General features: G+C 37.0%; 1 protein-coding gene and 1 long non-coding RNA gene across 5 annotated transcripts in view; one reads left to right on the forward strand and one right to left on the reverse strand.

The window, feature by feature from the left end:
• The window catches only part of GCC2 (GRIP and coiled-coil domain containing 2), a 53,967-nt gene extending 36,023 nt beyond the window's left edge, over positions 1–17,944 (reverse strand). The window contains exons 1-9 of one of the 3 annotated variants that reach the window (XM_019810072.2): positions 17,855–17,944; positions 17,342–17,398; positions 16,296–16,380; positions 15,130–15,197; positions 10,782–10,886; positions 7,615–10,065; positions 6,837–6,906; positions 4,405–4,505; positions 4,209–4,307 (exon numbers count right to left, since the gene is read on the reverse strand). In XM_019810072.2, coding sequence (XP_019665631.1) covers positions 4,209–4,307; positions 4,405–4,505; positions 6,837–6,906; positions 7,615–10,065; positions 10,782–10,886; positions 15,130–15,197; positions 16,296–16,332 — 2,931 coding nt within the window. In that variant the 5' untranslated portion in view covers positions 16,333–16,380; positions 17,342–17,398; positions 17,855–17,944. Of the gene's footprint in view, positions 1–4,208; positions 4,308–4,404; positions 4,506–6,836; positions 6,907–7,614; positions 10,066–10,781; positions 10,887–15,129; positions 15,198–16,295; positions 16,381–17,292; positions 17,399–17,770 lie in introns of those variants that run through there. The other 2 variants (XM_011237410.3, XM_034658911.1) reach the window with 2 other exon arrangements.
• A 12-nt stretch (positions 17,945–17,956) lies between these two features.
• The window catches only part of LOC117801942, a 111,577-nt gene continuing 104,195 nt past the window's right edge, over positions 17,957–25,338 (forward strand). For both annotated transcript variants that reach the window (XR_004624811.1, XR_004624810.1), the window contains exon 1: positions 17,957–18,768. This is a non-coding gene — a long non-coding RNA (uncharacterized LOC117801942). The remainder of the gene's footprint in view (positions 18,769–25,338) is intronic.

Genomic DNA, 25,338 nt, shown 5'->3' on the forward strand with positions numbered 1-25,338 from the left:
ATGTCATTTCCAAGTACCTTCTCCCATTCCATAGGTTGCCTTTTAGTTTCGTTTTCCTTTGCTGTGCAGAAGCTTTTTATCTTGATGAAGTCCCAATAGTTCATTCTTGCTTTTGTTTCCCTTGCTCCCGGCAACATGTCTAGTAAGAAGTTGCAGTGGCTGCGGTTAAAGAACTTGCTGCCTGTGTTCTCCTCTAGGATTTGATGGTTTCCTGTCTCACATTTAGGTTTTCCATCCATTCTGTATTTATTTTTGTGTATAGTGTAAGAAACCACTTTCTTACCAGTTTCATTTTTTGTAAGTTGTTGTCCAGTTTTCCCAAAACAATTTGTTGAAGAGACTGTCTTTTTTCCATTAAGTATTCATTTCTGCTTTCTTGAAGATTAGTTGACAATATAGTTGTGGGTCTATTTCTGGGTTTTCTATTCTGCTCCATTGATCTGTGTGTCTGTTTTTTTGCCAGTATCATACTGTCTCGATGATTACAGTTTGCAATATAGCTTGAAGTCCAGAATTGTGATGTCTCCAGCTTTGCTTTGTTTTTCGTGATCACCATTCTTAAACGTACTGGCACTGCTGATTTAATCTTACATCCTGATGTTTCATCACAAATGGAACCTTACTTTACTCAAAGATTGAGAAAATTTTACAACTATAAAACCTATTTTTAAAAATGTTTTAAGAGACTTCATTTGTTTTTTTTAAAGAGCAGTTTAGGTTCATACCAAAACTGAGAGGAAGGTACAGAGATTTCCCATTACCCCTCCACCCCAAATGCAGAGCCTCCAACATTATCAACAAGCCCCACCACAGTGGTACATTTATTGTAACTGATGACCTACAATAATACATCATCCTCCAAAGTCCATAGTTTATATTAGGGTTCATTACCCTACTTTACATTGGTGTTCTAATCCTCTAGGTTTGGACAAATTTAAAATGACATACATCCACCATTATAGATTATCATACAGAGTAGTTTCACAAGCTAAAAATTCACAGAGGATTTTCCTACCTATTTTCATTTTTCCTTTTTCCATTTTTCTCCCCACCTATTTATCCCTTCCTCCCCCAAATTCCTGGGTACCATTGATTTTTTTAACTTTCGCCTTTTCCAGAATGTCATATAGTTGGAATCATACATTACGTAGACTTTTTAGATCGGCTTCTTTTGCTTGGTAGTAGTATACATTTAAGTTTCCTCCACATCTTTTCATGGCTTTATAGCTCATTTCTTTTTAGTGCTGAATAATATATTCCATTGTTTGAATGTACAAGTTTATTTGTTCACCTACCGAAGGCCACTCTGTTTGTTCCCAAATTTTGGCAATTATAAATACAGTTGCTTTAAACACCTATGTGCAGGTTTTTGTGTGGATATACGTTTTCAAGAGCATTGGGTAGATACAAATGGTTACTAGATTGTATGGTAAGAGTATGTTTAATTTTGTAGGAAACTGCCAAACTTCTCCCCAAATGGCTTTGCATCCCCACCAGAGCTCATAAATAAGAGTTCCTGTTGCTCCATGTCCTTGTCAGCATTTGGTGGTGTTTGTGGTTTCAGATTTTGGCCATTCTAATAGGTGTGCAGTGGTTATCTCATTGTTTTCATTTGTACTTCCCTGATGACTTATGGTGTGGAGTATCTTTTCATATGCTCATCTGCCATCTCTTTATCTTCTTTGGTGTGGTATCTGTGAAGTTTTTGGCCCATTTTTAAAATCAGGTTTCTGTTTTCTTACTGTTGAGTTTTAGCGGTTCTTTACATATTTTGGGATAACAGTCCTTCATCAGATATATGTCCTTTGCAAATATTTTCTCCCAGTAAATGCCTTCACATTCTCTTGATAATATCTTTCACAGAAGAGAAATTTGTAATTTAAGCGAAGTATATATAGCTTATCAATTTTTTCATGGTGTTCTATCTAAAAAGTCATTGCCATACCCAAATTTATCTAGATTTTGTCCTGTTATCTTCTAGGAATTTCACAGTCTTACATTTTACATTTAAGCTTGTGATCCACTTTGAGTTAATTTTTGTGAAGGACATAAGGTCTGTGTCTAGATGCTTTGTTTTGTATGTGCATGTCCACTTGTTCCAGCACCATTTTTTGAAAAGATTATCTTTGCTCCACTGTCAAAGAACAGTTGACTATATTTATGTGGGTCTATTTCTGGATTCTCTATTCTGTTCCACTGATCTATTTGTCTTTTTTTCCCACCAATATCACATTGTCTTGATTGCTGTAGTCTTATAGTAAGTTTTGAGGTCAGGTTAATCCTCCCATTTTGTTCTTCTTCAATATCATGTCGCCTTCTCTGAGTCTAACCTATATCATTTTCCAAAGAACTCTTTATTTTACTTGTTGAAAGGCAGGTCTTTTCCTATGAGTATTCTCATTATGTGGTTATACCTTCTGATCTTGTCTCACAGTTCTTTGATATTCTATTCTTTTTCAGTCTTTTGAAATCTGTATTTTAAACAAAGAATTTGGCATATTGGTCTACCCATGGAGGATATAAATACAGTATGGGGTTCTTAAAATTGAAAGAACCAAGTTGCTAATGCCTCACGAAAGACAAGCCTATATTTAAATTTCAAATAAGTGTTTTAAAAAATGAATTTGTCAGATACTTTTATATATTAAGGATATTAATCTCGTCATATTTTCATGTTAATTTTATATTTTATTATAGTTCAGTCTATCTTTCTCTTTGTAACTTCAATTGCTTAAGTTTAGAAACATATTTCATATCCAGAACTCAAATGATTAAATGTCTTATACTAGGTTTTTAAAAATCCTTTCACATTTGACGAAACTCTTTAAATCCACCTAGAATTTATTTTGGTGTGTGGGAGTGAAGTAAAAATCTGACTAAATTATTCTAAAGTAGTTACTGAATTCTTTCTTTGTTGGTTTCTGTTTTCAAATCTTACTGGAGTACTATATAGCATAGCTTAGTTGGTGTTAGAACAGATCTGGAACCAGACTGGCTTTACTATGTTACCTGCTCTGTGATTTGAGTCTCTTAATCTCTTTGTGCCTCGATTCCTCACATGTAAACTGGCAATATTAATAACATGTTTCTTGGGGTTCTTTTGAGAATTAAGTGTGATTAAGATATGTAAAGTGCTTAGAAGAGAGCCTGGCCTAGAAGTATTTGTTGTTATGCAGACATCTCTGTCTTCTGTTAATGTCTTATTTTTACATCAGACCTGTATCACATTATTATGGTTTCATAATAAATTTTAGCATCTGCTAAAGCAAGATGTCCATTTTCTTTTTTTCACTTTAAAAAGTATTAACTACTCTTGTGAGCTTATTTTCCATTGAAACTTAGAACAAGATTGCCCAATCAAAAAAATCCTAGTTTAGTGAAATTGTTTTGGAACATGTAAAACAACCTGAAAACTAGTATTTCAAATAATAATAGTTGCCATATATATGTTTTGCAGTTTTCTTCATAAAGGCCAAATTTTCTCATTAAAGTTATTCCAAAAATTTTATTTTTTGGCTACTACGGAATTTTCTTCTTTCAATCTATCCCACTTGACTTACTCTCTTGTCCCTACCACCCACCTATATTGTTCTACCAGTAAGTTTCTCATATTTTTTTATACTTATCTATTATTGCCACTGGAATTAAGTTCTAAGAGGGCAGGAATTTAGTGTATTTGGTTGACAGCATCTCCCTGGAACTCAGTATTCAGCCTGACTGTATAAATATTTGCTGAGCAGATACATAAAAGAATGTAATAGTATTTATCTTACATTTAATGATGTCATTGCATTCTCATTTTATTTTTTTTATAATAGATTCTCATGTTAGGTTGACAAGCATTATTACCTCCAAATAATGAATTTACTTTCTTTTTCAAACCTGTTGCTTGAACTTCAAGTTTATTCACTTGGCCAGAATATAAAATAATAACAGTAATAATAACCATCTTTTTTGTTACTTATTTTATTAGGAAATCCCAAAACAGAATTTCAGTTTTAAAAAAAAATAATAGCTTGAAGGAACTTTAAAGCTTAGACACTTAAAATTTTGATACTAGGATGCTACCACATTACATAAAAAAATAGAAAAAAGGATTTACTAAAAAATACAAGGTGACGCATTATGGATAGGAGTTTTACATTTCTAGTACATTCCTTAACTTAGAAGTAACAAACATAACTTGCTATTAAAATAACTATTTTTACCTTATAGCTTTCTGCTCCTTGAATGAGATCTTTTATGGAAGTAGACAACTGATCCTTTTCTGATCGAACAGATTCTAGTTCTTCCCGTAGAGTCTGGGCCTATTGTAAATATATGATAATAAGTTTTTTATGGACAGAAAAAGTAGATTTTCTAACATGTAAGTTTCTTGAATCTTGCATTTTTAAGTCTCCTTACCTCTTTTTTGCTAGAATCTAGTTCTTTCTTTGCCTTCACAGCAACCAGTTTTATCTTATTTATTTTTTCCTCTTTCTCTTTGGATTCTTTTTCCAGATATCCTAAAAACACAAAATGAAAGAATTATATATGAACACAAAAGGAAAAAAATCCAAATAATTTACTTACTTTAGCCTTAGAAAGTGACCTTTAATCAGGAACACAAAATCTGTAAGTTGGAATTAAAAGTAATGAAATAAGTAACAAAAACATTAATTTTTTTTAAGTGAAAGCTTATTCATTACCTAAGCAAGGCAAACAACGTAAAAAATGTCCATTTCCTGCAATCTATCAAAATAGCCTACTTTTCTTAAACATCATTTCATAAGCAGCTAGAAATTGGAGAGGGTGTTAGTACTCCTTTAACATTAGAAGATTTCCTACAGGGCACCTGGGTGGCTTAGCTGGTTAAGGGTCTGCCTTTGGTTCAGGTCATGATCTCAGGGTCCTGGGACCAAGCCCCCTATAGAGCTCCCTGCTCAGCGAGGAGTTAGCTTCTCCCTCTCCCTTTGCCCTTCCCCAGCTCCACTTGTCCTCTCTCTCTTTCAAATAAATAAAGAAAATCTTAAAAAAAAAAAAAAGGATTTCCTAGAAACTCAAGTACTGTAGGACTTTCGTTGGCAATCTGCAAATTGGGGTCACGGAGGGGGAAATATCAGACACAGTTAAATACTTAGGCTCCATAGACATATTCCTCTTGGTTGGTAGGTGTGATTTTTACAACTAAACCCATAATGTGTTTTACATATCCAATCCTAATCTCTCCCTTAACGTCTTTAGCCATCTCCTCATTTCAACTCCCGTGTTCCAGATCTTACTTCCCGCTATTTCTGTTTAAGTTACAACCTGAATTTCTGTCCTTGCTCGTTAATCTATATGCCACCTGTGCTCACAGCCTCTGCCTTCCTCTGCTGCTACAGATGGCTGTTCTGTCTGTGTGTGTAGCACTGGCCAGCTGTTCCACTTCTGCGTTTCATTCTATACCTTCTCACTGACTCAGGCATCAGTGCGGCAATGCTCCCTCTTTCTTGTGCAGCAAATCCCCTTAATGGATTTTTTTCCCAGCATGCAATAAGGAAAATATCAAGAGCTTTAAAGCCAAGAGCAAACAGTGGAAGCACCAAAGAGGATGGGAAGAGGTCACAAAAGGACTGGTGAAACAACACACACACACAAAGGCAAATTGTCACACTTCCCATCTGGATATTGTCTCCTCTCTTTCTTGTATAGCAAAACTCTGTGTAAGAGTTGTGTACACATGTGCTCAAATTTCTCTTCCCCCGTTTTTTTTTCTTGAATTCATTTCAATCAGGCTCTGGCCTTAGCGTATCACAGAACAGGTTATCAAGTTACCAATGACCTCTATGTTGCTTAATCTAATGATTAGTTCATTGTACTAACATTACTTGACCTATACCAGCATTTGCCATGGTTAAATATTTGTTCCCTCTTGAAACACTTCCATCACCTGCACTTCATTGGTCTTAATTTCTTTTTTTTTTTAAAAGATTTTATTTATTTATTCGACAGAGATAGAGACAGCCAGTGAGAGAGGGAACACAAGCAGGGGGAGTGGGAGAGGAAGAAGCAGGCTCCTAGCAGAGGAGCCTGATGTGGGGCTCGATCCCATAACACTGGGATCACGCCCTGAGCCGAAGGCAGACGCTTAACCGCTGTGCCACCCAGGCGCCCCTGTTTCTTCATTTTTAAATGGGAATAAAATAACTACCCCACAATGTTAGTATGATGAAGATGCGTTAGGAAAAAGTCCCAACTGCTCTGCACACATTCTATTGCTTTTGTGAAGGGACTCCTACCTCTCCAGGAACTTCTTGGTATGCTCCTTGATGTTATATATGTTAACATACATGCATTTGCTGTTCCCTCCTGCCTCTTCTCTTGTCAAATTTCTCATTCTTCAAGACACAATAAAAGAACAGGCTATTCTGTTTTGTTTTTCCTAACTCAAGACAGACAGTTAATCATGCCTCCCTGCAGTGCCAGCACTCCATCTTGTTCACACCTCAAACTACTGCAATAACAGCCCCATGTGGCACTGAACTCTTTGAAGACATGGTCTGTATCTTAATCACTTTGCTATTACCGTAGCCTGGCATTCAAATAAAGTTTGCTAAATGAATGAAAAATCCCAAAACACTCATGGAACCATTTATAAAGGGAATCACATCAGTCCTTTGGATTAAATAAGAAAGTGGTAATTTTGGAAGGGAAGGCAAACAGATGGCCCAGAGAAAGAATGGGGACATTAGAAAGAGATAGATAGTTATTATGATTTAACAACACATTACTTGGTTACTACATTTCTCAATAGACTCTAACACTAGAAGAATCTGTGTAATTCATTGCAACAACATATGCAAAACCAAACTTACCTATTTTTTCTTCCAGCTCTTTTACTAAAGAAGTTTGATCATTTTCTACAGATGATTTCTCTAAGAAATCCTAGATTTTACAGAAAAAACAAAAAAGAAAATCACTTCATTCCCCACAATGAACTGGCCATCAGGTCAAGCATGAGAAAATCCTCATTAAAGAATATTCACATAAAAAGCAATTTGATGAAGTTATTTTTCTTACCTTGATAGACCAGGCAATACTGACCTTATCATGCATATAGTATTTACTATAAAAAAATAGTAGTATCCAAGGCCAAGATGAACAACCTGACACATATCAAACACAGTGCAATAAGGGAAAGATTAAATGATTATAGTTTGTCATACTTTCATAAATTTTTGGAGAAAAATCTAAAATTTTGGCTAAAGTTAAATACTGCAATAGCCCACTTTTTTGCTCAACAGTGCTCTTTAAGAAAGGTGTTATGTATATCACACAAGAATGAAATTCAAGTCTTTCTCATGTTGTAGTTTTGGTGGTGACTGGTTGCACAATTTTGACCAAGACATTTAACCCTTCAATCATTTAATCTTATGCAAGATCAAGATTCTAAAATGATCTAAAATCAAAAAGTGACCAATGTGGATAGAGGATACACAACATGAAAATGTTTAATGTACTTTCAGAAAATTATCATTTGAGCTTAAATGATGAAAATTTACTGACTTCAAAGTATAAAAATTTAATGTATATATTTTCTAGAATCTAGGACTAAAATTAAGATTTAAATTAATAAAACTGAAATAATAGTACCTTTAAAGATAACAACTCTGCTCTCACATCCTGTAATTCAGCTTCTTTTTGTTCTAGTGATAGCCTCAGATTTTCAAGTTCCTTTACAAAACATTGTTCTTTTACATTATGGGTTTCATTTTTGCTACCTAATTTTTGAGAGGCTTCTTCAACTTGACTTAAAAGATTCTGATTTTCGAGTCTTGTTATTTCATTAGCATTCTTCATTTCTAGAAGATCGGACTGCAAGGCCTCTTTACGTGACAGCGTTTCTTCTAACTCTTTCCTTAAGAGAACTTTCTCTTGTTCATGGTCTCTTAGTAAAGACCGAACTTCTTCACACTGAACCATGTTCTCTTCTTGAAGGCACTCAATCTTTTTTTCTAATTCTGCTACCCTTTTATCATATTGAAAAATCAAGTTGTATTTTTCCTCATTTATTTTAGTTAAGGATTCACCTATAGCTTGCAGGACATTCACAACATCTTGCTCGTTTTCTTCTGAAATTTTGGACTCCGTCTGCTTAAGAAAACCATATAACTGAGTTTTGACAAATAACTTCTGAACCTGCTCATTTTCAAGCAGTGTACTTAAATTATCTCGTTCTGCAACTATTAACTGCAGTTTCTTCTCTAATTCAGAAATGTGTTCCTTAAGAATAAAATCTTTTTGGGACAGGAGAGCTTCCAAATCCCTATTTAACTGGTTCTTTTCTGTACTTAATCTATTATTTTCCTCATAAAGAGACTTCACTTCAGATGACAGTGCTTCCTGGTCTTCATAAATAGTTTTTAATTGAATCGTAAGGTTTTCTAGTTTTTGGTTATTCTGATCCTTTTCTTTTAAAGTCTCTTCTAGTTCTCCTGTTAACTCATTTACCTTTTGTTCTAGTTCACTGTTGTACTGGCTAGTTTGTTCCACTTTTTCCCTAAGTTCTAAGATCAATCCTTCATCCCTTTCACATTTTTTATGGAGATTATCCATCTCTTCATGAGAAGATTTTATTTCACTTATGAAAATACTTTTTTCCTCAGTAAGAGAACTTATCTTTGCTTCAAATTCTTTCAACATGGTATCTCTCTGACTGAGACTAACTAAACATACTTCATTCTTTTCTTGAAGACTTTTTATGGTATTTTCAAGTTCTGGTACTAATTCTTGTTGGGATAACTTTTGATTTTCTCTCTGGAGATGATTCACAGTTTCAAGAAGAGCATCTTTTTCATTAAAAGCAGTTCTGAGCCTCTGTTGAAGTTCATTAACATCAGATGCTTGCTGTTGCTTCATTGATTCAAACTCTTGACTTATTTTCCCAGCAGATTCCCCCAGTTCTGTTTGTAAGATCTCCATAATCTCTCGTAAACTCTCATAATTTAAAATTGCTTCTTGCTTTTCTTGCTGTAGGTTTTCACACTGCTCCTTAAGACCCTGTATTTCAAACATTAACGTTAATTTTTCTTTTTCTGAGCCTGACAAAAATGTTTCATTTAGTTCTGATATTTCTTTTTGATGCTGTTCCTTAAGACTCTGTACTTCTTTGTTATGTTGTTCCACAGCATAGCAAAATTGTTTATTTGAAGTTTCTAGCTCAGATTTTAATTTTTCAATTACACAGCCCTGTTCTTCTTTAGCTAGCAACAATTCATTAATTTTAAACTCCAAGTCTTCCCGTTCATGAAAAAACTCATCCTTTATATGTTGTGTATCAATTTCAAGTTTTAATTTAAGATTATTCATGTAAGTCACCTCATCTTTTAAAATACTATGTTGGGACTCCAGTTCTTTTAAGGTATTTTCTAAATGTTTGACTTTTTCGTTTACTACTTGTTCTACAAAAGCATCTTCTTGCGAGACCAAGGGACCCATCTGATTTTCGTGGTTTGCATTTGGCGCATTCTCTAATTCACATTCGTATTTCTCCTGAATGTTCTCACTTGCCTCATGTTGTCTGACTAAATTCTCCTTTAGCTGGTTTAAATTATTTACTTCTGCTTCACGTTCTTTAGCAGATGCTTCAATCTGGCACATCAATTCTTTAACCTGCTCTTGGTGTGTAGCTTTCAATTGCAAAAGCTCTTCTTGCAAACTACTAACATCTTCTCGGTAATGCTGGGAGTTAGCCTCAATGACTTCTTGGAGATGAGTAATTTCTTTCTCCTTTTCATCTGTGGCAGCTCTTAACTGTTTTTGCAGATATAAAATTTGCTCCTCAAAGGCTGGCCTGATATTCTGAATCTCCTCTTGTAGTTTTTTAGCATTATCTTCACAGTCACCCTGAAATTTAAGTTGTTCAGAAAGTTCTAATTGTTTCTTGGTTGCTTCTTCCAGTTCCTTCTGCAAGCTAGCTTTATCTTCACTGTGTTTGGAATGTACTGCCATTAATTCATTTTTCAGATTTTCAATTTCTTTCACATAGTTCCTTTGCGATTGTTCAAACTCCTTGCGCACATCTTCCATCTTAGTTATAGAATCCTATTATAAAAACAAGCACACAAAAATTATTTAAGACAGAAACACCTGCCTTCAGGAAAAATATTAGCCACAGGCTAATTAGAAAAGGAAGTGAGCAAAAATGTACATAGACAAATATGATACTGAGGTTCCAAGCATTCTGCGCAAGCTGTGACTACCTTAAGTATGACAATATACTGCACATAAGCAGTATTAAATATGTCATTCAAAGTAATACCTAAAAAAACCCAAAACACAAATAACTAAAAAATAAGAAATCTCCGAGTTTAATTTCCTTTTAAAAAGTGATAAATTATGTAAATTGCATTAAGTCGTAAGACTTTAATTAGTATCTCCTGAGTAAAATAATAAGGGACTTTTGGAGAAAATTAGCCCAGACCTAATAGACAATTGAGTATTCTAGAACTGAACAGATAATGATTATTTAGAGTATGTGTGAGAATCAACTTACTTAAGTATTGGTTCACAAAATAAGTAATCTTTATTAATTTTCAATAAAGAATGACATAGCAATAAGGAAGATTAAGCAATGCAACAATGTTGGCTCCATTTCTATGTAGCCAGGCGATTTTAATTATTTTTCTTTTTTGATATCAATTTGTTTTCTTGTAAATTATTAAAATCACCATATCAGATGCTTGGTAAGGTCTTAGCTCTAAAATTCATAACTATATCAGTTAATAAATAAAAAACCAAACATTAAATTGTTGCCTTACTTCAATCTCTTGCTTCATTTTAATATTTTCTTTCTTCAGACAAAGACACTGTTGCTCAATTTCTGCTTTTTCCAGAAGAATGGCATCCAGACGTTCAGTCAATGCCTGTTTTGGAACAGGATGATTTATTTGCCTGAGGTTAAACATGGTGGATTGATCACATGCATAATTTTCTCTTCATCTTTTTCAAACCAGTAAAGTAAGGATAAAAGACTTACAAAGGTCTATACACAAGAACAAAGAGAAAAGGAGAAAAGAAGTGAGGATATGGGAAATTTCACCATATTTTCTGAAAACTGAAAAGTAGAGGAAGAACTGAATTAGAAAGAGGAAAGTATAACTTACAGTACCTTCACAAAAAAACACATATGAGAAGCTGGCAAATACTCTAGAAAACTAAATGCTTGGAAACTGGAGGCCCCAGATACTGTTAAGGGATTCAGAAATTGGGGATTGGTCGAAAATCTGAATAGGGAGTGGTTAGAATAATAGGCAAGAAATCCCCCATGTCCTGTCTTCCTCAGAGACAGGTTTATTCTCTGAAGAAATTAAATAGGACAGGAAGTTAATGAAACAGAAACTAAATCAACAAAAGTCAGTTCTTTGAAAAAAATGCAAATGAAACAACCTCTAGCAGACTGACCAAAAGAAGAGTCACAATCATAAAAATAAAAAGGAAACATACTACATATAAATCAGAGATTAAAGAGTTAAAGAGAATATTGCGAACAACTATTTGGCAACAATATTAAAAACTGAAATGAAAGGAATAAAAATTGCTAGAAAAATATAGCTTCATTAATTCAAGAAAAAAATTAAGAAGCATAATTAATACTAGAACTACTTAAAAATCAAGCTAGTGGCTTAGTCCACTAAAGAAAACAGAAGGAAAAATTTTACAGGTGAATTCCATCAAAATTTCAAAGAACAGATTATCCCAATTAAATAAGAACTTGTTTAGACAAAAGAAGCAATTCCCAAGTTATACTATAAAATTTGCATAACTTGACACAAATATCCGAGGACTTTACAAACAGGAAAATCATAAATCCAATTCACAATGAATCCAGATAAAGTTAATCCTACAGGTTAAAATCTAGATAAATGTTAAAATCCTAAATAATCCACTATCACCCTTGATTTGCTTGCCTCTGAACTTACATGAAATAAAGAAAAACTTTAACAAAAACAAAACAGATGCAGAAAATTTAGTTTTATATAAAGTTATAGCTATTATTCAGACAGGGGTAGAATAAAGACATTTTAAAATATGGGATGACAACATTTTTCCTCCCATACATCCGTTCTTAGAATGCTACAGAAGGACATGCTCTACAAAGATGAGGTTAACCAAAAAATCAATGACATGTCACCTAACAAACAGGGAAAGCAGTGTACAAATTCATATGAGAACGGCACAAGGCCAATTCCAGGCCAATTCCAGGAAAACTGTGAGGCAGACCTAGAGAATGACCAGAACAAATCAATGCAGGACAGAAAGCTCTAGAAGGAAGTGGTCCAAGAAAAAACGGAAAAGATTATTTTATCTATTTGACCATTGGAAAGTAGGAGTTGTTGTGAAAGACAGCTAAATTTTCATCTGCTGTAACAGCAAGTTAATAGCTAAATGTCTAAAATGAATAAATCAAGGAATCGCAGTATAACTATATAATTTAGAAACACAGAAATAGGGGCGCCTGGGTGGTCAGCTGTTAAGCGTCTACCTTCGGCTCAGGGTGTGAGCCCAGAGTTCCAGGATCGAGCCCCACATCAGGCTCCTCTGCTGGGAGCCTGCTTCTTCCTCTCCCACTCCCCCTGCTTGTGTTCCCTCTCGCTGGCTGTCTCTATCGCTATCAAATAAAAAAAAAAAAAAAAGAAAATCTTAAAAAAAACCTGACTTAAAAAACAAACACAGAAATAATTCCCACAAGTTATTTAGTATTATAATAAGCTCTTTACTTATTAGCATTATTTGCAAATCATATATTACTTTGGTTAAAACAATTTTAGTTTTAAAATTAGTTTTTCACATTACATAATGTATTGCAATATAAACTTCTGCTTGGTAAATATCAGGGGAAGTCTAAATACATTCTAAATACATTCAGTAAATTTAGGAGATTATAACTGAAACAGCCGTAAAAAACCTTGAAGGTTAGAGGCACAGAATGGACAGTTATTTTTAGCAAACACAGATCTGATTCCAGCAAAGAGATAGTAACAAGGGTGACTGTACTAGAAATCCCATTCTCTTAACGTCAGTTTTTAAAAAATTTTTTTTTATTATATTATGTTAGTCACCGTACAGTACATCCCTGGTTTCTGATGTAAAGTTCGATGATTCATTAGTTGCGGATCTTAATATCCAGTTTTCACCTTCTCCTTGCATTTGGAAGCAGCATAAAAGTTCCCTGTAATACCATACACCTCAAATTTTGACATGGAAAATATGGATTATTATTCCTGTTTTTCAAACGAGGAAATAAGGGGCAGATATTTAGATATTCTAGAACGCAACTGTATAACAAGTATTTCAAGGGCTAAGAGTTAACTGATACTAAATTAGAAAGAAGCCTCTGTGATTCTCTCTTCAAATACAAAAATGCCCTTCTAGTGTGTATGTATTAAATACCCTCATAAATAAAATATGCCACTAACATATTAGTACAATAAATTATTTTATTTTTTTTAAAGGTTTTATTTATTTATTTGAGAGAGAGATAGCCAGAGTATGAGCAAAGGAGGGGAGTGCAAAGGAGGGGAAGTGGAGAGAGGGAGAAACAGGCTCCCCGCTGAGCAGGGAGCCCAATGTGGAACTTGATCCCATGACCCGAGCTGTGAAGGCAGACGCTTAAGCGATTGAGCCACCCAGGTGTCCCTACAATACATTATTGAGAACTTATGTGACAGATGCAATTTTAAATGCTAAGCATGTATTAACTCAAAATATAACACCTCTATGAAAAGTAGTTATTATTTTCTCTAGTCTATAAGTGAAGGAACTGAAAGGAAAGAAACTTAGCTATGGCCAAATAGTTAGTATGCGGCAGGACCCAAAGATCTGAATCAGGGTGGCTGGTTCTAGAGTCAATACTTTTAGGTAAATATCAAGTAGTTTTAGTTCAGCTATCACTGATTAAGAAAACACAAAATAGCCAAATAAGCAAAGAAATCTACTATGAATTCACTAATACTTAAGTAAATCAGTGAATCCGAATGGTATTTGTGCCCACTATGTGTGCTTCATATACTGTCTTAGCTAAATAAAGAACAAAGCAATAGTGTGTGATATGCATCAGGATTTAAAGCTCTCTTATAGTAACTATCTGGGAGTCCTTCAATTGTACACTGCTCACAAGTTGGGAGCCCCCTAGTAAGAAAATAAGATAATTTATAAACTTATGATCAAAGAACAGATACCAAGACTCAAATTATAAATACAGAAAACGAAAATAATTACTGCAGAGCTTTGAGAAGTAAAAGAAACTCTAAAGAAGGTTAGGCCAAACTGGGGGTGGAAGAGGCATTTATTTAGTCAGCATTAAGGGCATGTAAATAAGAACAACCAATTCAACTTCTTTGACAGGGAATAACACAATAAAAACAGTACCCTCTGATCTAGTAAGAGTATGCAAAACTGAAAAGAGAAAAGAGAGCCTGGTTAGGGAGGTATCAAAAAAAGTAAAGTATGACACGAGGCATTTACCATATAGCCATGGAAATGGAGAAAGCCTACTGGTAAACCGCAGTGTTATCCTGAGGGAACTAGAAGTCACTGGTGGCTGACAAATGTAGAAGATAAAGGAAACTGGAAAACTGAAGAGTCTCTGAAGTTAAAAGTCCTGAAAAACAGTGCTATGTCACTGGTTGTCCAGGCAAGGGTATTTGGTCTGAATATGAATATGAAGACAAGCAAAATGGGTGAATATTTCTTTCCCTAAAGAGCTAGAAATGTCAGTAGTCACATTCAAGGACATATGTCTATTAACAGATTATATGTATATATCAGCCTAAAAATGATCATCAAAGTCTGGAGCATGGGTCTTCTGAGGGGGAGAGGGAAGAGCAGGCTGTGATTAAGGCAACCCCCTAATTACAGAGTGTGTGGGATGAAGATGGGAGAGGAGAACACTCATTTTAGAACAGAAAGGGACAGAGAGATCATTTAACTCTTTTTACAGGCAACCAGAGAGGTTAAAAACTTAACCAAGGGCAGGGAGGAAGTGGAAAAATAGGGACAGAAAGCCAGATAGGGCTCTGGCAGACTGACAGCTTTAAAGGAAATTTGATTTGTCATTAGACATTTTCTCTATTAAAATTAAAGCAATATTTGCAACTGTTGCATTACCTTAATAATATCATCAGTTCCTCCAGCAACAGGTTTTGATTTCAATTCCTCAATTTCCTTCTCCAATTCTAAATAATTATTAAAAAAATTCAAGTTCAGAAATGAAGAAAATAACTGTCTAAAGTGATAAATACATCCTTAAAAAAAACCAAAACCAAACCCCTATAAATTAGAATACATTTAAGCAGCAGATATTTTGAGAAAGTATTAACTTTATCCATTATTACCTTTTCTTTTTCTTTTTCTTATGGAAAACTCCAGACAAATAAGAAAAGTAATACACTCGTCACCTTAATTTAGCAATTATTACATGGACCCTTATTTCATCCCAACCTGTATTCACTTCTCCCTTTTCCTTTCTTCTTACCCATCCTGATACTTATGAAGCAAATCCCAGACATATTTTAGCTGTAAATAATTTCTTACTGCTAATCTTAGAGCAACAACTAACCTCATGTTAAACATAAATGCTAACCTATTTCATTAACTCATGTCTAGGTCTGGAGCCTAGAACACCTTTCCAAACATATTACTTCTTTATCACAAGCTGATCCAATCTCCCTAAACACAATTTGACCTTTTCTAGTAGAAAATAAATTTCGGCTTTCAGGCTGGGCAGTTAACATTTGTTAGTCATTGGAAATTCATGGCCTCACCACACATATTAAAAAGGACACTAATATCTACATCCTTTTGGAATATAAAGGTAAACAGGCAATCAATCAGCTTCAACAAATAAATATACTTCAACATTCCAGGAATGGAAATCTTTATTACTTAACTTGAGGCCTCTTTTTACCTCTTTGGGCACACAACCTTATGTCTCTAACATTTCAACTGATTGCTCTAGAAAAAAAAATGTTTTTTCAGATCAATATACAATCCAAATGAAGTAAAAAAAAAAAAAAGTGCTTAATTTTAACAAAATTTTTTTTTAAGATCCTCTTCCACTTTAGTAATTCAAAGATAACTGCAGGTTAGAGATGTGAAATGGTAAAAAAAAAAAATTTCACAGGCAAATGGTTAGAATGTTAAATAATAGAGTTCACTATATTTAGTAAAATTTTATTGGATTTAAACAAATTAAGGTAATATACTATTAAAAACCTACTATTTTTAATGTTTCAGTGAGACTGTGGTGAAGATGAATATTTTCAACTCAATACCTGTACATCGGGATTTAGCTTTCTGTATTAGCATCATCTGTTTCTTGGCAAACTTGATAAGATCTTCTTTGGGCAATGTTTCCAGCTGAAAGATGTAATGATGTTACCAGTTTGTTATAACTCATGTTTCTATTATACCACACACACACACACAAACATAATGCCTCCCTAAAAATACCCTACTGAATAATTCTTTATGTCAACCAAACCACATTTTTAAAAAGTAGCTAATGCAACATCAACTCAATAGCTACTAGTTAAGCAATTACGATGAGATGTAAAAAACAGCACATATCCTCTTATGTACATATATTCTTGTTTAGGTTAAGACACTTCCTGGATTTTGATTTAATTGTAAAATTAGGGGACTGGGACTAATTCTAAAGTTCCTTGGAGCTGTAAAATTATTCTGTTCAAGGCCGAAGTAAGTCTTTGGCTATATGAAAATATGTAAGCATAATTATAGTAACAAGACAAATCAGGGTGCATTAAGTTTTTTTTTTTTTTTTTTAAGAAATCAGGGAAATTACTTAACCCCTGGGCTCAGTTTTCTTATCTGTAAAACCCGGATAATAAAGGTAACCAAGTGTTCAGGTAAGTGCCAAACACTCAGTATGCAAGCAATAAACCACTATCCTTTTAGAATCATTGACTATTAAATGTTGTATGGGACCATAAAAATTACCTCATTCAACTCTCTTTTTTACATCGTCAAGGAGTCTCTTGACTCCTACTTATGTCACTGCTCTTTCCACTACACTACATAAATCCTCATAAATTAGATTGCTCTGTTCAATGTTTGAAAAACTACAGAATCTCTCGGCAATGTTAACCAGGAGCAGGAAGTAAACAAAAAGTCAACTCTTTTCATAGCAGGAAACTTCCAAAAAAAAAAAAAACATATTGGTTACTGAATTAATTAAAATTGAGATCCCTTGGAGAAGGATTTCTTTTAAATAGGTCACCCCCCCCCATGCCAAAGTTCCCCATTCATCACCCTTCCACTCTTCGGTGAGCCCGCTAGTCAAGTACTGTATTCTCGTCACCTTAGATTTCCCGGTCCCAGGGGTGGCTGGTGAAGCCACACCATCTTGAACAGGATCCTGCAAAACAAAATCAAACCTCGGTGTCAGAACTCCTCCTAATTCCAGACGGCATGTTGGAACCTTTATAGGTAAAAGCCTTTCCGTGGAATCAAGTGTAGGAAACTCCTAGATGAAAAAGAATTAGGGAAGGAGGGGTCTGTCTCTGTGGCAAATCGTACACAGCCTGGCTGTAAAGGGGCCAGGTAATCGTGAGGGGCTGAGTTTGAGGCAAGGGGGAGAGACCAGGGCAGCGCGGGGCTCCGGGGCGCGGGGCGGAGGCTGCCAAGCCCTCACACCGCGCCGATCCCCGAGTCCCAAACCGCGGCGCGGGAAGGCCCGGCACGGAGGTGGTGGGCCCCGGTCCCAGTGCGGCCGCCACGGCAGCGTTACCTCCATGGCAGCCGGCCCGCAGTGGCCAAGCAGCCCAGGAGCCCGGCAGCTCCGCACTTCCGTCTGCGGCAGCCTCTGACGTACCCTCGGCTGCAGGTTAAAGGTTGCACTTCTTCGGGGAGGCCCCCCTCGCGTCTCCAGGGCTACAGCCCGGTGACGCTTCCGCTTCCGCTTCAGCTCCGGGAGGCGGGTCCCCGCGCGCGCCCCGCCCCGCCGGCTGCCAGCTCAGCCCCCATTCCCGCCTTTGCGGCGGCGGCTTAACCCGGGGAGGCGGAGGTTTTCGCGAGTTCACGGGGCGGGGTCAAAACCTGGTGTTGAGTGACACAAACCCTGATAGGTTTGAATCCTGCCACTGCCGTTTATTAGCTATGAGAATTGGGGAAATTACCCCTCAGGGACTCGTTTTCCATATCTTAAAATCCTGTAAGGATGATGGGAGTACTGTATTGGGGGGTAGGCATCCCGAAAGGCCAGTTACCTTGCTCTTTAGGGGAAGCCTCAGAATGCCTGTCAGACAGCTTGATTTCGAGGGGTTTCTTAGGCAGATGTGGTCCAGCAGGGTGCCGTGTGAGCTCCCACGGGAGCTGATGGAGCCAAGGATGGCCCTTCCCCTGAAGCAGGCATTTCTTGGCTCTCGAGGCTGTGAGGAGGCCCCCCAGGGAGCTCTACCTAAGAGGGCTCTGAACTCATGCTGATGCGGTAGGAAGCAAAAGAGACAGCCTCTCTCAGGGAGTTGGGACAGAGATGGGGGAAGACACCAAACAAAAGAAGAGAGCAAGGATCCTTACTTCTGAGGGCACAACCATTAGATTTGCTGTTTGAGTGGCCAAAGCTGCTGTTGTGTCCTGATTGGCCCATCTGTTTGCTGAAATGGTTTGCTGTCATCCCTACTTTCCCATCATGTTTACAACAGAGCTCATTAACTGAGGTAATTGGAATATACAACTTAGTTCCCTGGAGTTTGATCCGGCTGTAAGGATGTGAAGAGGCAGCCTACGGTATGTACCAAATAAATGGTAGTTAATTGTTACTAAGTAAAGAGAGAGATATATAACTAATAGAGAAAGAAGAATTATTGCAGACAGTATAGTGTCCTCCCCACTGTTCTTCTTTGATAGTGTGTAGTACCTAGTCTTTGGCTGGGATTGATTCAGGGATAGTGCATGATGTAAGGTTGGTGACATTTGGGACTTCTGTTTAATATTTTGGTTTAGTGATAATGTTTTCTCTTTCTTTGAATATGATTGAAGAAACATACAGCCCTGATTGCTGTTGGTAGACATCTGCCACTATGATGAAAGAGGCAGAACCAAGACAGTCACAGAAGAATAAAGCTGGAGTGCTGATCAATCTATGATGAGTGAATCAATAAATTATCTCTGCTAAGTGAGCCAGTTAGCGTTGGGATTTACTGTTACTTGTAACAGCATTATGCATATCTTAGGAGGAAAAATTTGCAAACTTGAGAAAAACACAAATTATTTCTCTATAATGAGCTGACTTGAGAATATATCCATAAATCTGGACATTGTGCAGTGTTGTAAAATGAGTGACTTTCTTGGGGACTAGAAAAATAATCTCAGACAACTTTTCAAAAACTAGCAACTAACTCCTAAAAGCCATCAAACATTTTAATGTTTCTATGACAGCAAACTATTAAAGAAGAGTGAATAAATAGTTTGGCAAGTAGAATTAGAAAAACTCAAGACTTTGAGCAGTCTTTGGAGGAAAAGAGGACTTTCTGTTGCCCTGTATGTAACAGGGACTCTATGAATACTTAATTGAATCTATTACTTGAGTCAGCAGAATGGAACTTAAGCTCACTAATCAATTTTTTCCAGGTTTTGAGTAAGCTTAGACCTGCAACTACAGTGATGTTTGTTCTGTCTATTACTATGAAGGATTCTAGCTATATTTTCCCCCTTCCAGTATGAGATCTGATCTAGGGTCATATTGCATTTAATTGTCATGTCTCTTTAGTCATCTTTAATCTGGAACATTTCTACAGACATTTCTTGGTCTATAAAATTGACACTTTGGTTAATTCTTTTCTATTTTTGACATTTTATCAAAACCCCCTCAAACAACCAAGCTCACAGATACAGAGAACAGATTGGTAGTTGCCAGAGTCAGGAGATGGGGAGCACGTAAAATGGGTAAAAGTGGTGAAAAGGTACAAACTTCCAGGTATAAGTTATTATTTATCATGGGAATGTAATGTACAGCATGGTGACTATAGTTAATAATACTGTATTGCATACTTGAAAGTTTCTAAAAGAGTGGTCTTAAAAGTTCTCATCACAAGAAAGAATTGTTTTTGTCTATGGTGACAGATGTTAACGAGATTTACCATGGTGATCATTTCACAATATATACAACATTGTACACCTGAAACTAATAAATGTTATATTTTGAAAGTTATATCTCGATTTAAAAAAAGAATTTAAAAAATTGACTTTTTTGAAGACTGTAGTCCTCCCTACCTTTTATTTTTTTCAATTAACATTCAGTAAAATTGACTTTTCTTTTGACATACAGTTCTTCAAATTTTAATACATGTACAGACTCATGAATCTCTGGGATAGTTAAGCTATAGAACAGCTTTACTATCCCCCAAAATTCCTTCATACTACTCCACTTTAGCCACATACCCCTTCCATCCCTAATCACTGGCAACCTGCATATTGATTCTTCATCACTGTAGTTTTGTTGTCTCATGAATATCATCTAAATGGAAAGATGCAGAATGCAACCTTTGAGAGTGCCTTTTTTTCTTAGCAAAATGCCTTTGAGAGTCATCCAAGTTGTTTCATTTAGCAATAATTTGTTCCCTTTTGTTGCTAAATAATATTCGTTATATGGATATACGGTAATTCTTATCCATTCACCAATTGCAGGACATTTGGGTTCCTAGTTTTAGGTGATTATGTATAGGCTTACTATAACTTTCATGTACAGGTTTTTGTGTGAACACAAGTTTTTATTTCTCTAGGGTACATACCTAGAAGTTAGATTTGCTGGGCTCTATGGTAAGCATATGCTTAATTTTTTAAGAAACTGCCAAGCTTTCATCCTGATCATTACGCAGGATGTGGCAGAGCAGAAATGATCTTTTTCTAGGGACAGTCGCATTTAGTGACCAACTGCCTTAGTAAGGTATGCAGACCAAGATACAGGGCAGTGGTCAAAAACCTTGTTGATTTTTATGGAGGCTGTTTCAGTGCTTAAGAATACCAAATGCCAGGGGCGCCTGGGTGGCACAGCGGTTAAGCTTCTGCCTTTGGCTCAGGGCGTGATCCTGGCATTATGGGATCAAGCCCCACATCAGGCTCCTCCGCTATGAGCCTGCTTCTTCCTCCCACTCCCCCTGCTTGGTGTTCCCTCTCTTGCTGGCTGTCTCTATCTCTGTCGAATAAATAAATAAAACCTTTAAAAAAAAAAAAAGAATACCAAATGCCTGTAGATGGCAGGGAGTACAGAAGATCCATTGAATATCTTGTCAACCTGTTGTAAATAAGTTTTTTGATAAATGGTGTACTATGGTCAAGTTGCAAATTGTCCGGAAAACCAAACACGTGACACATAGTGGTCTCAGGGGTCACAACAGAGTGACTGTGGTTGGCTGATTGGGCTGAAGCAACAGCTCCATAACCTGATAAAGTGTCATCAGTGATGAGGCATCATCAAGAAATAGCCTGAGGTGTGGGAGGCGGTGGGTCGGGGATGTTAAATGTCATTCTGCCAGGAGACAGCCAGGCCAACTTTGGGTAGGAGTCACAGGTCTGGAATGCAGAGGCAGCCTCAACAGAAACAGCTCTTCCCGCTGTGCCTTTTCTGTGATGGTGGATGTGCTGTCATGTTTGGTATGATGATGGCTCCAAGCAGCAGGGTAGTTGCAACCAGAGCAGTGCAGGCCCAATTAGCACCTTGATTCCTAGCAGTGTCATCAGAGAATGGGCCCTTTCTGTGGGCATCTACACGAGGGCCCCAGAAAGTTTAGTCAGCCGCTGTAATTTGTTTCCACAGTTCATGGCCTCAAAAAGGGGTGTCTTTAATCTGCCAATCTGCAGTTTTCAAAGTGGCAGAGCAGATGTCTGGGCCACTGGCAAAAGCCCAAGAGTCAGTAAACGCAAAGCAAGGTTCATCAGGGAGTATTAGCCAGAGCTCTGAGAAGGACCTTGAGTTCTGTCCTCTGGGTGGAGGTGCCACACCCATTTTTGGTGTTGTAGTGCTGGCACTGAGGTTGAACAGTGGCCTCAGTCCAGGGGAAACCACTGAGTTTTAGCTTAGCCAAACCAGATTCAGGATTTAGGGGACTCTGTGAATTCGAGGGTCCAATGAGCCAGTAAAATAGCTCACATGACTGAGTAGATGGCAAAATTTTCCTCAGAGAAATAGCTGCCTCTTTTTTTTGTGAAGCCTGGATGTCTGCGGGGCCAGCCTGGCTGTTCTTGAACATGTCATTTACATTTGATAATAACAGCAAGGTTTTGTGAGCCCTGTTCACATTTTCAGTCATAGAGTTTGAGTTGAGTTACCCAAAAATGGGATATTGGGCCAGAGATTTTTAAGGCTTACATGGGTCAGTCATTCAGTTTTGACCACAGCTCTGTAGCAAGCTAATAGCTGCTTTTCAGAAGGGCTGGACCTGGTAACCCTGACAGGGAGGCACTGAGTCCAAAACCCCAGAGGCACTTCCACAGGGAGGCTGCCTCCCTTTCCCCAGTTCTCATCAACAAAATCATCAGTCACAAGACTTCTGGTTCAAAGTGGTTATTAGAGATATGGAGCCCTCAAGGTCGCAAGCATGCCACAGCCTGCTGCACAGCTTCCAGTGAAGTCTGTTGTTTTGCACTACACTCAAATGATATCAATTTATGGGGTAGTCAGTACAACAGACCGAGTAGAATGCCCAAATGAAGTATGTACTATCCCCAGCTTCCAAAGAGGAAGGCTTCCATTTTGAGGGAGGGAAGCAAAGAGACAGCAGTTTTTCCTTGACTTTCAGAAGGATTGAGCTCTGTGAATCTGTTTATTTGGTTCATAGTTCTAGGAAACTTTGCTTGTTTTCAAGCCCCTAACTCTTTTGGGATTTACCAGGCTTCTCTATTAGAAGGGTTGTGTTACTCCCCATCAGGGCCATTGAAATTGAGGCTTCTAACTTGCCAACCATCCAAATGCACATCATGTCTATAGCGAATGCTTTTGGACATGAGAGGAGAGAGGCCTTTGCTTTAAATCCTAACCCACCCACTGGTAGCACACGGTAGAAGAGTTTGTCCCATTAGCCCATTTTTACATGAGGCTCTTTCTTATTGGGAAGATGCCCTCTGGCACTTGTGGGATGGGGAAGTACCAGCATACAACCCATCAATTCCTACCTAACATTCAGGTGTAGAAACAGTAGTCGTTGAATCAACTGACAGGTCCCCTCCTATAAGGTCACTTTAGCTTCCTTTCTGCATGATGAACCATGTCCAGACTCCATCAGTTGATGTGGGTACTCCCTCCTTACAAGGGTCCAGGTAGGATGGTCATAAAAATTTGAGTCTCTCACTCTCAAGGTTCCCTAGCATATTCAGGTAGATAAATATAGACTTATATATTCCTCTTGCAGAGAGGAAGACCTTTGCCTAAACCCTAGTCTTTTTTTTTAAAAAAAGCATCTGGGTAGAGGGAAGGGATGGGAAGAGAGGGATCAGGGATGAGAAGGGAAAGAGCAGCTATGTGCCAGTAAACAAGGCTTTATGTTACATTTTGTTCTGAGCAGAGTGGTGGCTGCTTGGAGCTGAACCAAATGAATGTCTAATGTTTTGATCCTCTAAAATCTCTAGATCCTCATTGCTGACACCATTTGTTTCAGCTGCACAAGATCTTTGAAAAGGCAGTCAGATCAAAAACTGTGAGGGCCTCTGCCTGAAATTGCGTAGAATAGTGAGAAATCCAAGCAGAATTGCCTCTCTTTTTCTTTTCTTTTCTTTTTTCTTTTCTTTTCTTCTTTTCTTTCTTTTTTTTCTTTTTTCTTTTCTTTTCCTTTTCCTTTTCTTCTTTTTTCTTTTCTTTTCTTCTTTTCTTTCTTTTCTCTTTTCTTTTCCTTCTTCTTCTTCTTCTTCTCTTTAAAGTAATCTGTATACCCAATGTGGGGCTTGAACTCATGACCCCATGATCAAGAGTCTCACGCTCCTCTGACTGAACCAGTGAGGCACCCCAAAATCACCTCTCAACACCTTATATCTTATGGACTTTCTAACACACTTATTAGTTTTAGAAGGTGTTTTGTAGATATTTTCCCCCTGGATTTTTTACATAGACAATCATGTCATCTAAGAATAGGGACAAATTTATTTCTTCCTTTTCAGAAGTATGCCTTTTATTTATTTTTTCTTATAGCACAGCCTAAGACCTCTAGTACTGTGTCGAATAGGAGTATGAGAGTGTATACTCTTGCCTTGATCCGACCTAGGGGGAGCAGCATTCAGTCTTTGAACATTAAGTATGATGTTAGCTATCGGTTTTATGTGGATGCCCTTTATCAACCCTTTGTACATGCAATAATAACAATAACAATAATAATAATAACACCCTCTGTTTTTAAAACACTATTATGCCTTTATTGTAAAAGTAAAATTTAAGTCTGGTGAAATTAAAAATCTGATTTTCCTCAGTCTTCTATACTTTTTTATTTTATTTTAGAAGATTATTTACTTATTTACTTATTTATTTATTTATTTGAGAGAGAATGCATAAGTGGGGGGAGGAGCCGAAGGGGAGGGAGAGAGAGAGAATGTCAGGCAGACTCCCTGCTGAGCATGGGGCCCAATGTGGAGCTCAATGTGGAGCTCTATATCACAACCCTGAGACCACAACCTGAGCTGAAACCAAGAGTCAGATGCTCAACTGACTGAGCCACCCAGGTGCCCCAGTCCCCTACACTTCTGAAAATGCCTCTGTTCTTGTTGTGTCCCTTTCATCTCTCTCTTTCTATTCTGTGTATTCTTTGATAACATTCTAATTGCATTTAAGTCTTTTAAGTGGGGCCCAAGAAGTTATGTTTTTGTTTATTTGGGGCCTCTGTTCCATTGTGGTAGCATGGCCTAGAAGATGGCCATATCCTTTTATCTCTTTCTCTTTCTCTCTCAAGCATATGCTTACCCCTTCATGTATATACATCATCCATCTTCAATAATTGACAACACACAGACAATCTTATTTCACTTGTATTCACATTTACTACCTCCCTAATTCTCCTACAATATTTTGAAACAAATCCCAGAGAGCATATAATTTAATTTATAATATTTCTGAATGAATCTGTAAAAGACAGACATTTTAAGGTAAGTAAAACAATACTGTTATCATACACAAACCAGAGAATTATTGTGACATGTACTATTAATGTTCACATTTGCTAGATTTCTTTTTTTTAAAGATTTACTTGTTTTAGAGAGAGAGAGCAAGAGAGCATGAGTGGGAGGAGCAGAAGGAGAGGGGAAGAGAATTTCAAGCAGACTGTGCACTGAGTGCAGAGCCCGATGTAGGGCTCAATCCATCAACCCTGAGATCACGAC

Source organism: Ailuropoda melanoleuca, chromosome 4, assembly GCF_002007445.2.
Source record: "Ailuropoda melanoleuca isolate Jingjing chromosome 4, ASM200744v2, whole genome shotgun sequence".
In the NCBI taxonomy this organism is placed as follows: Eukaryota; Metazoa; Chordata; class Mammalia; order Carnivora; family Ursidae; genus Ailuropoda; species Ailuropoda melanoleuca.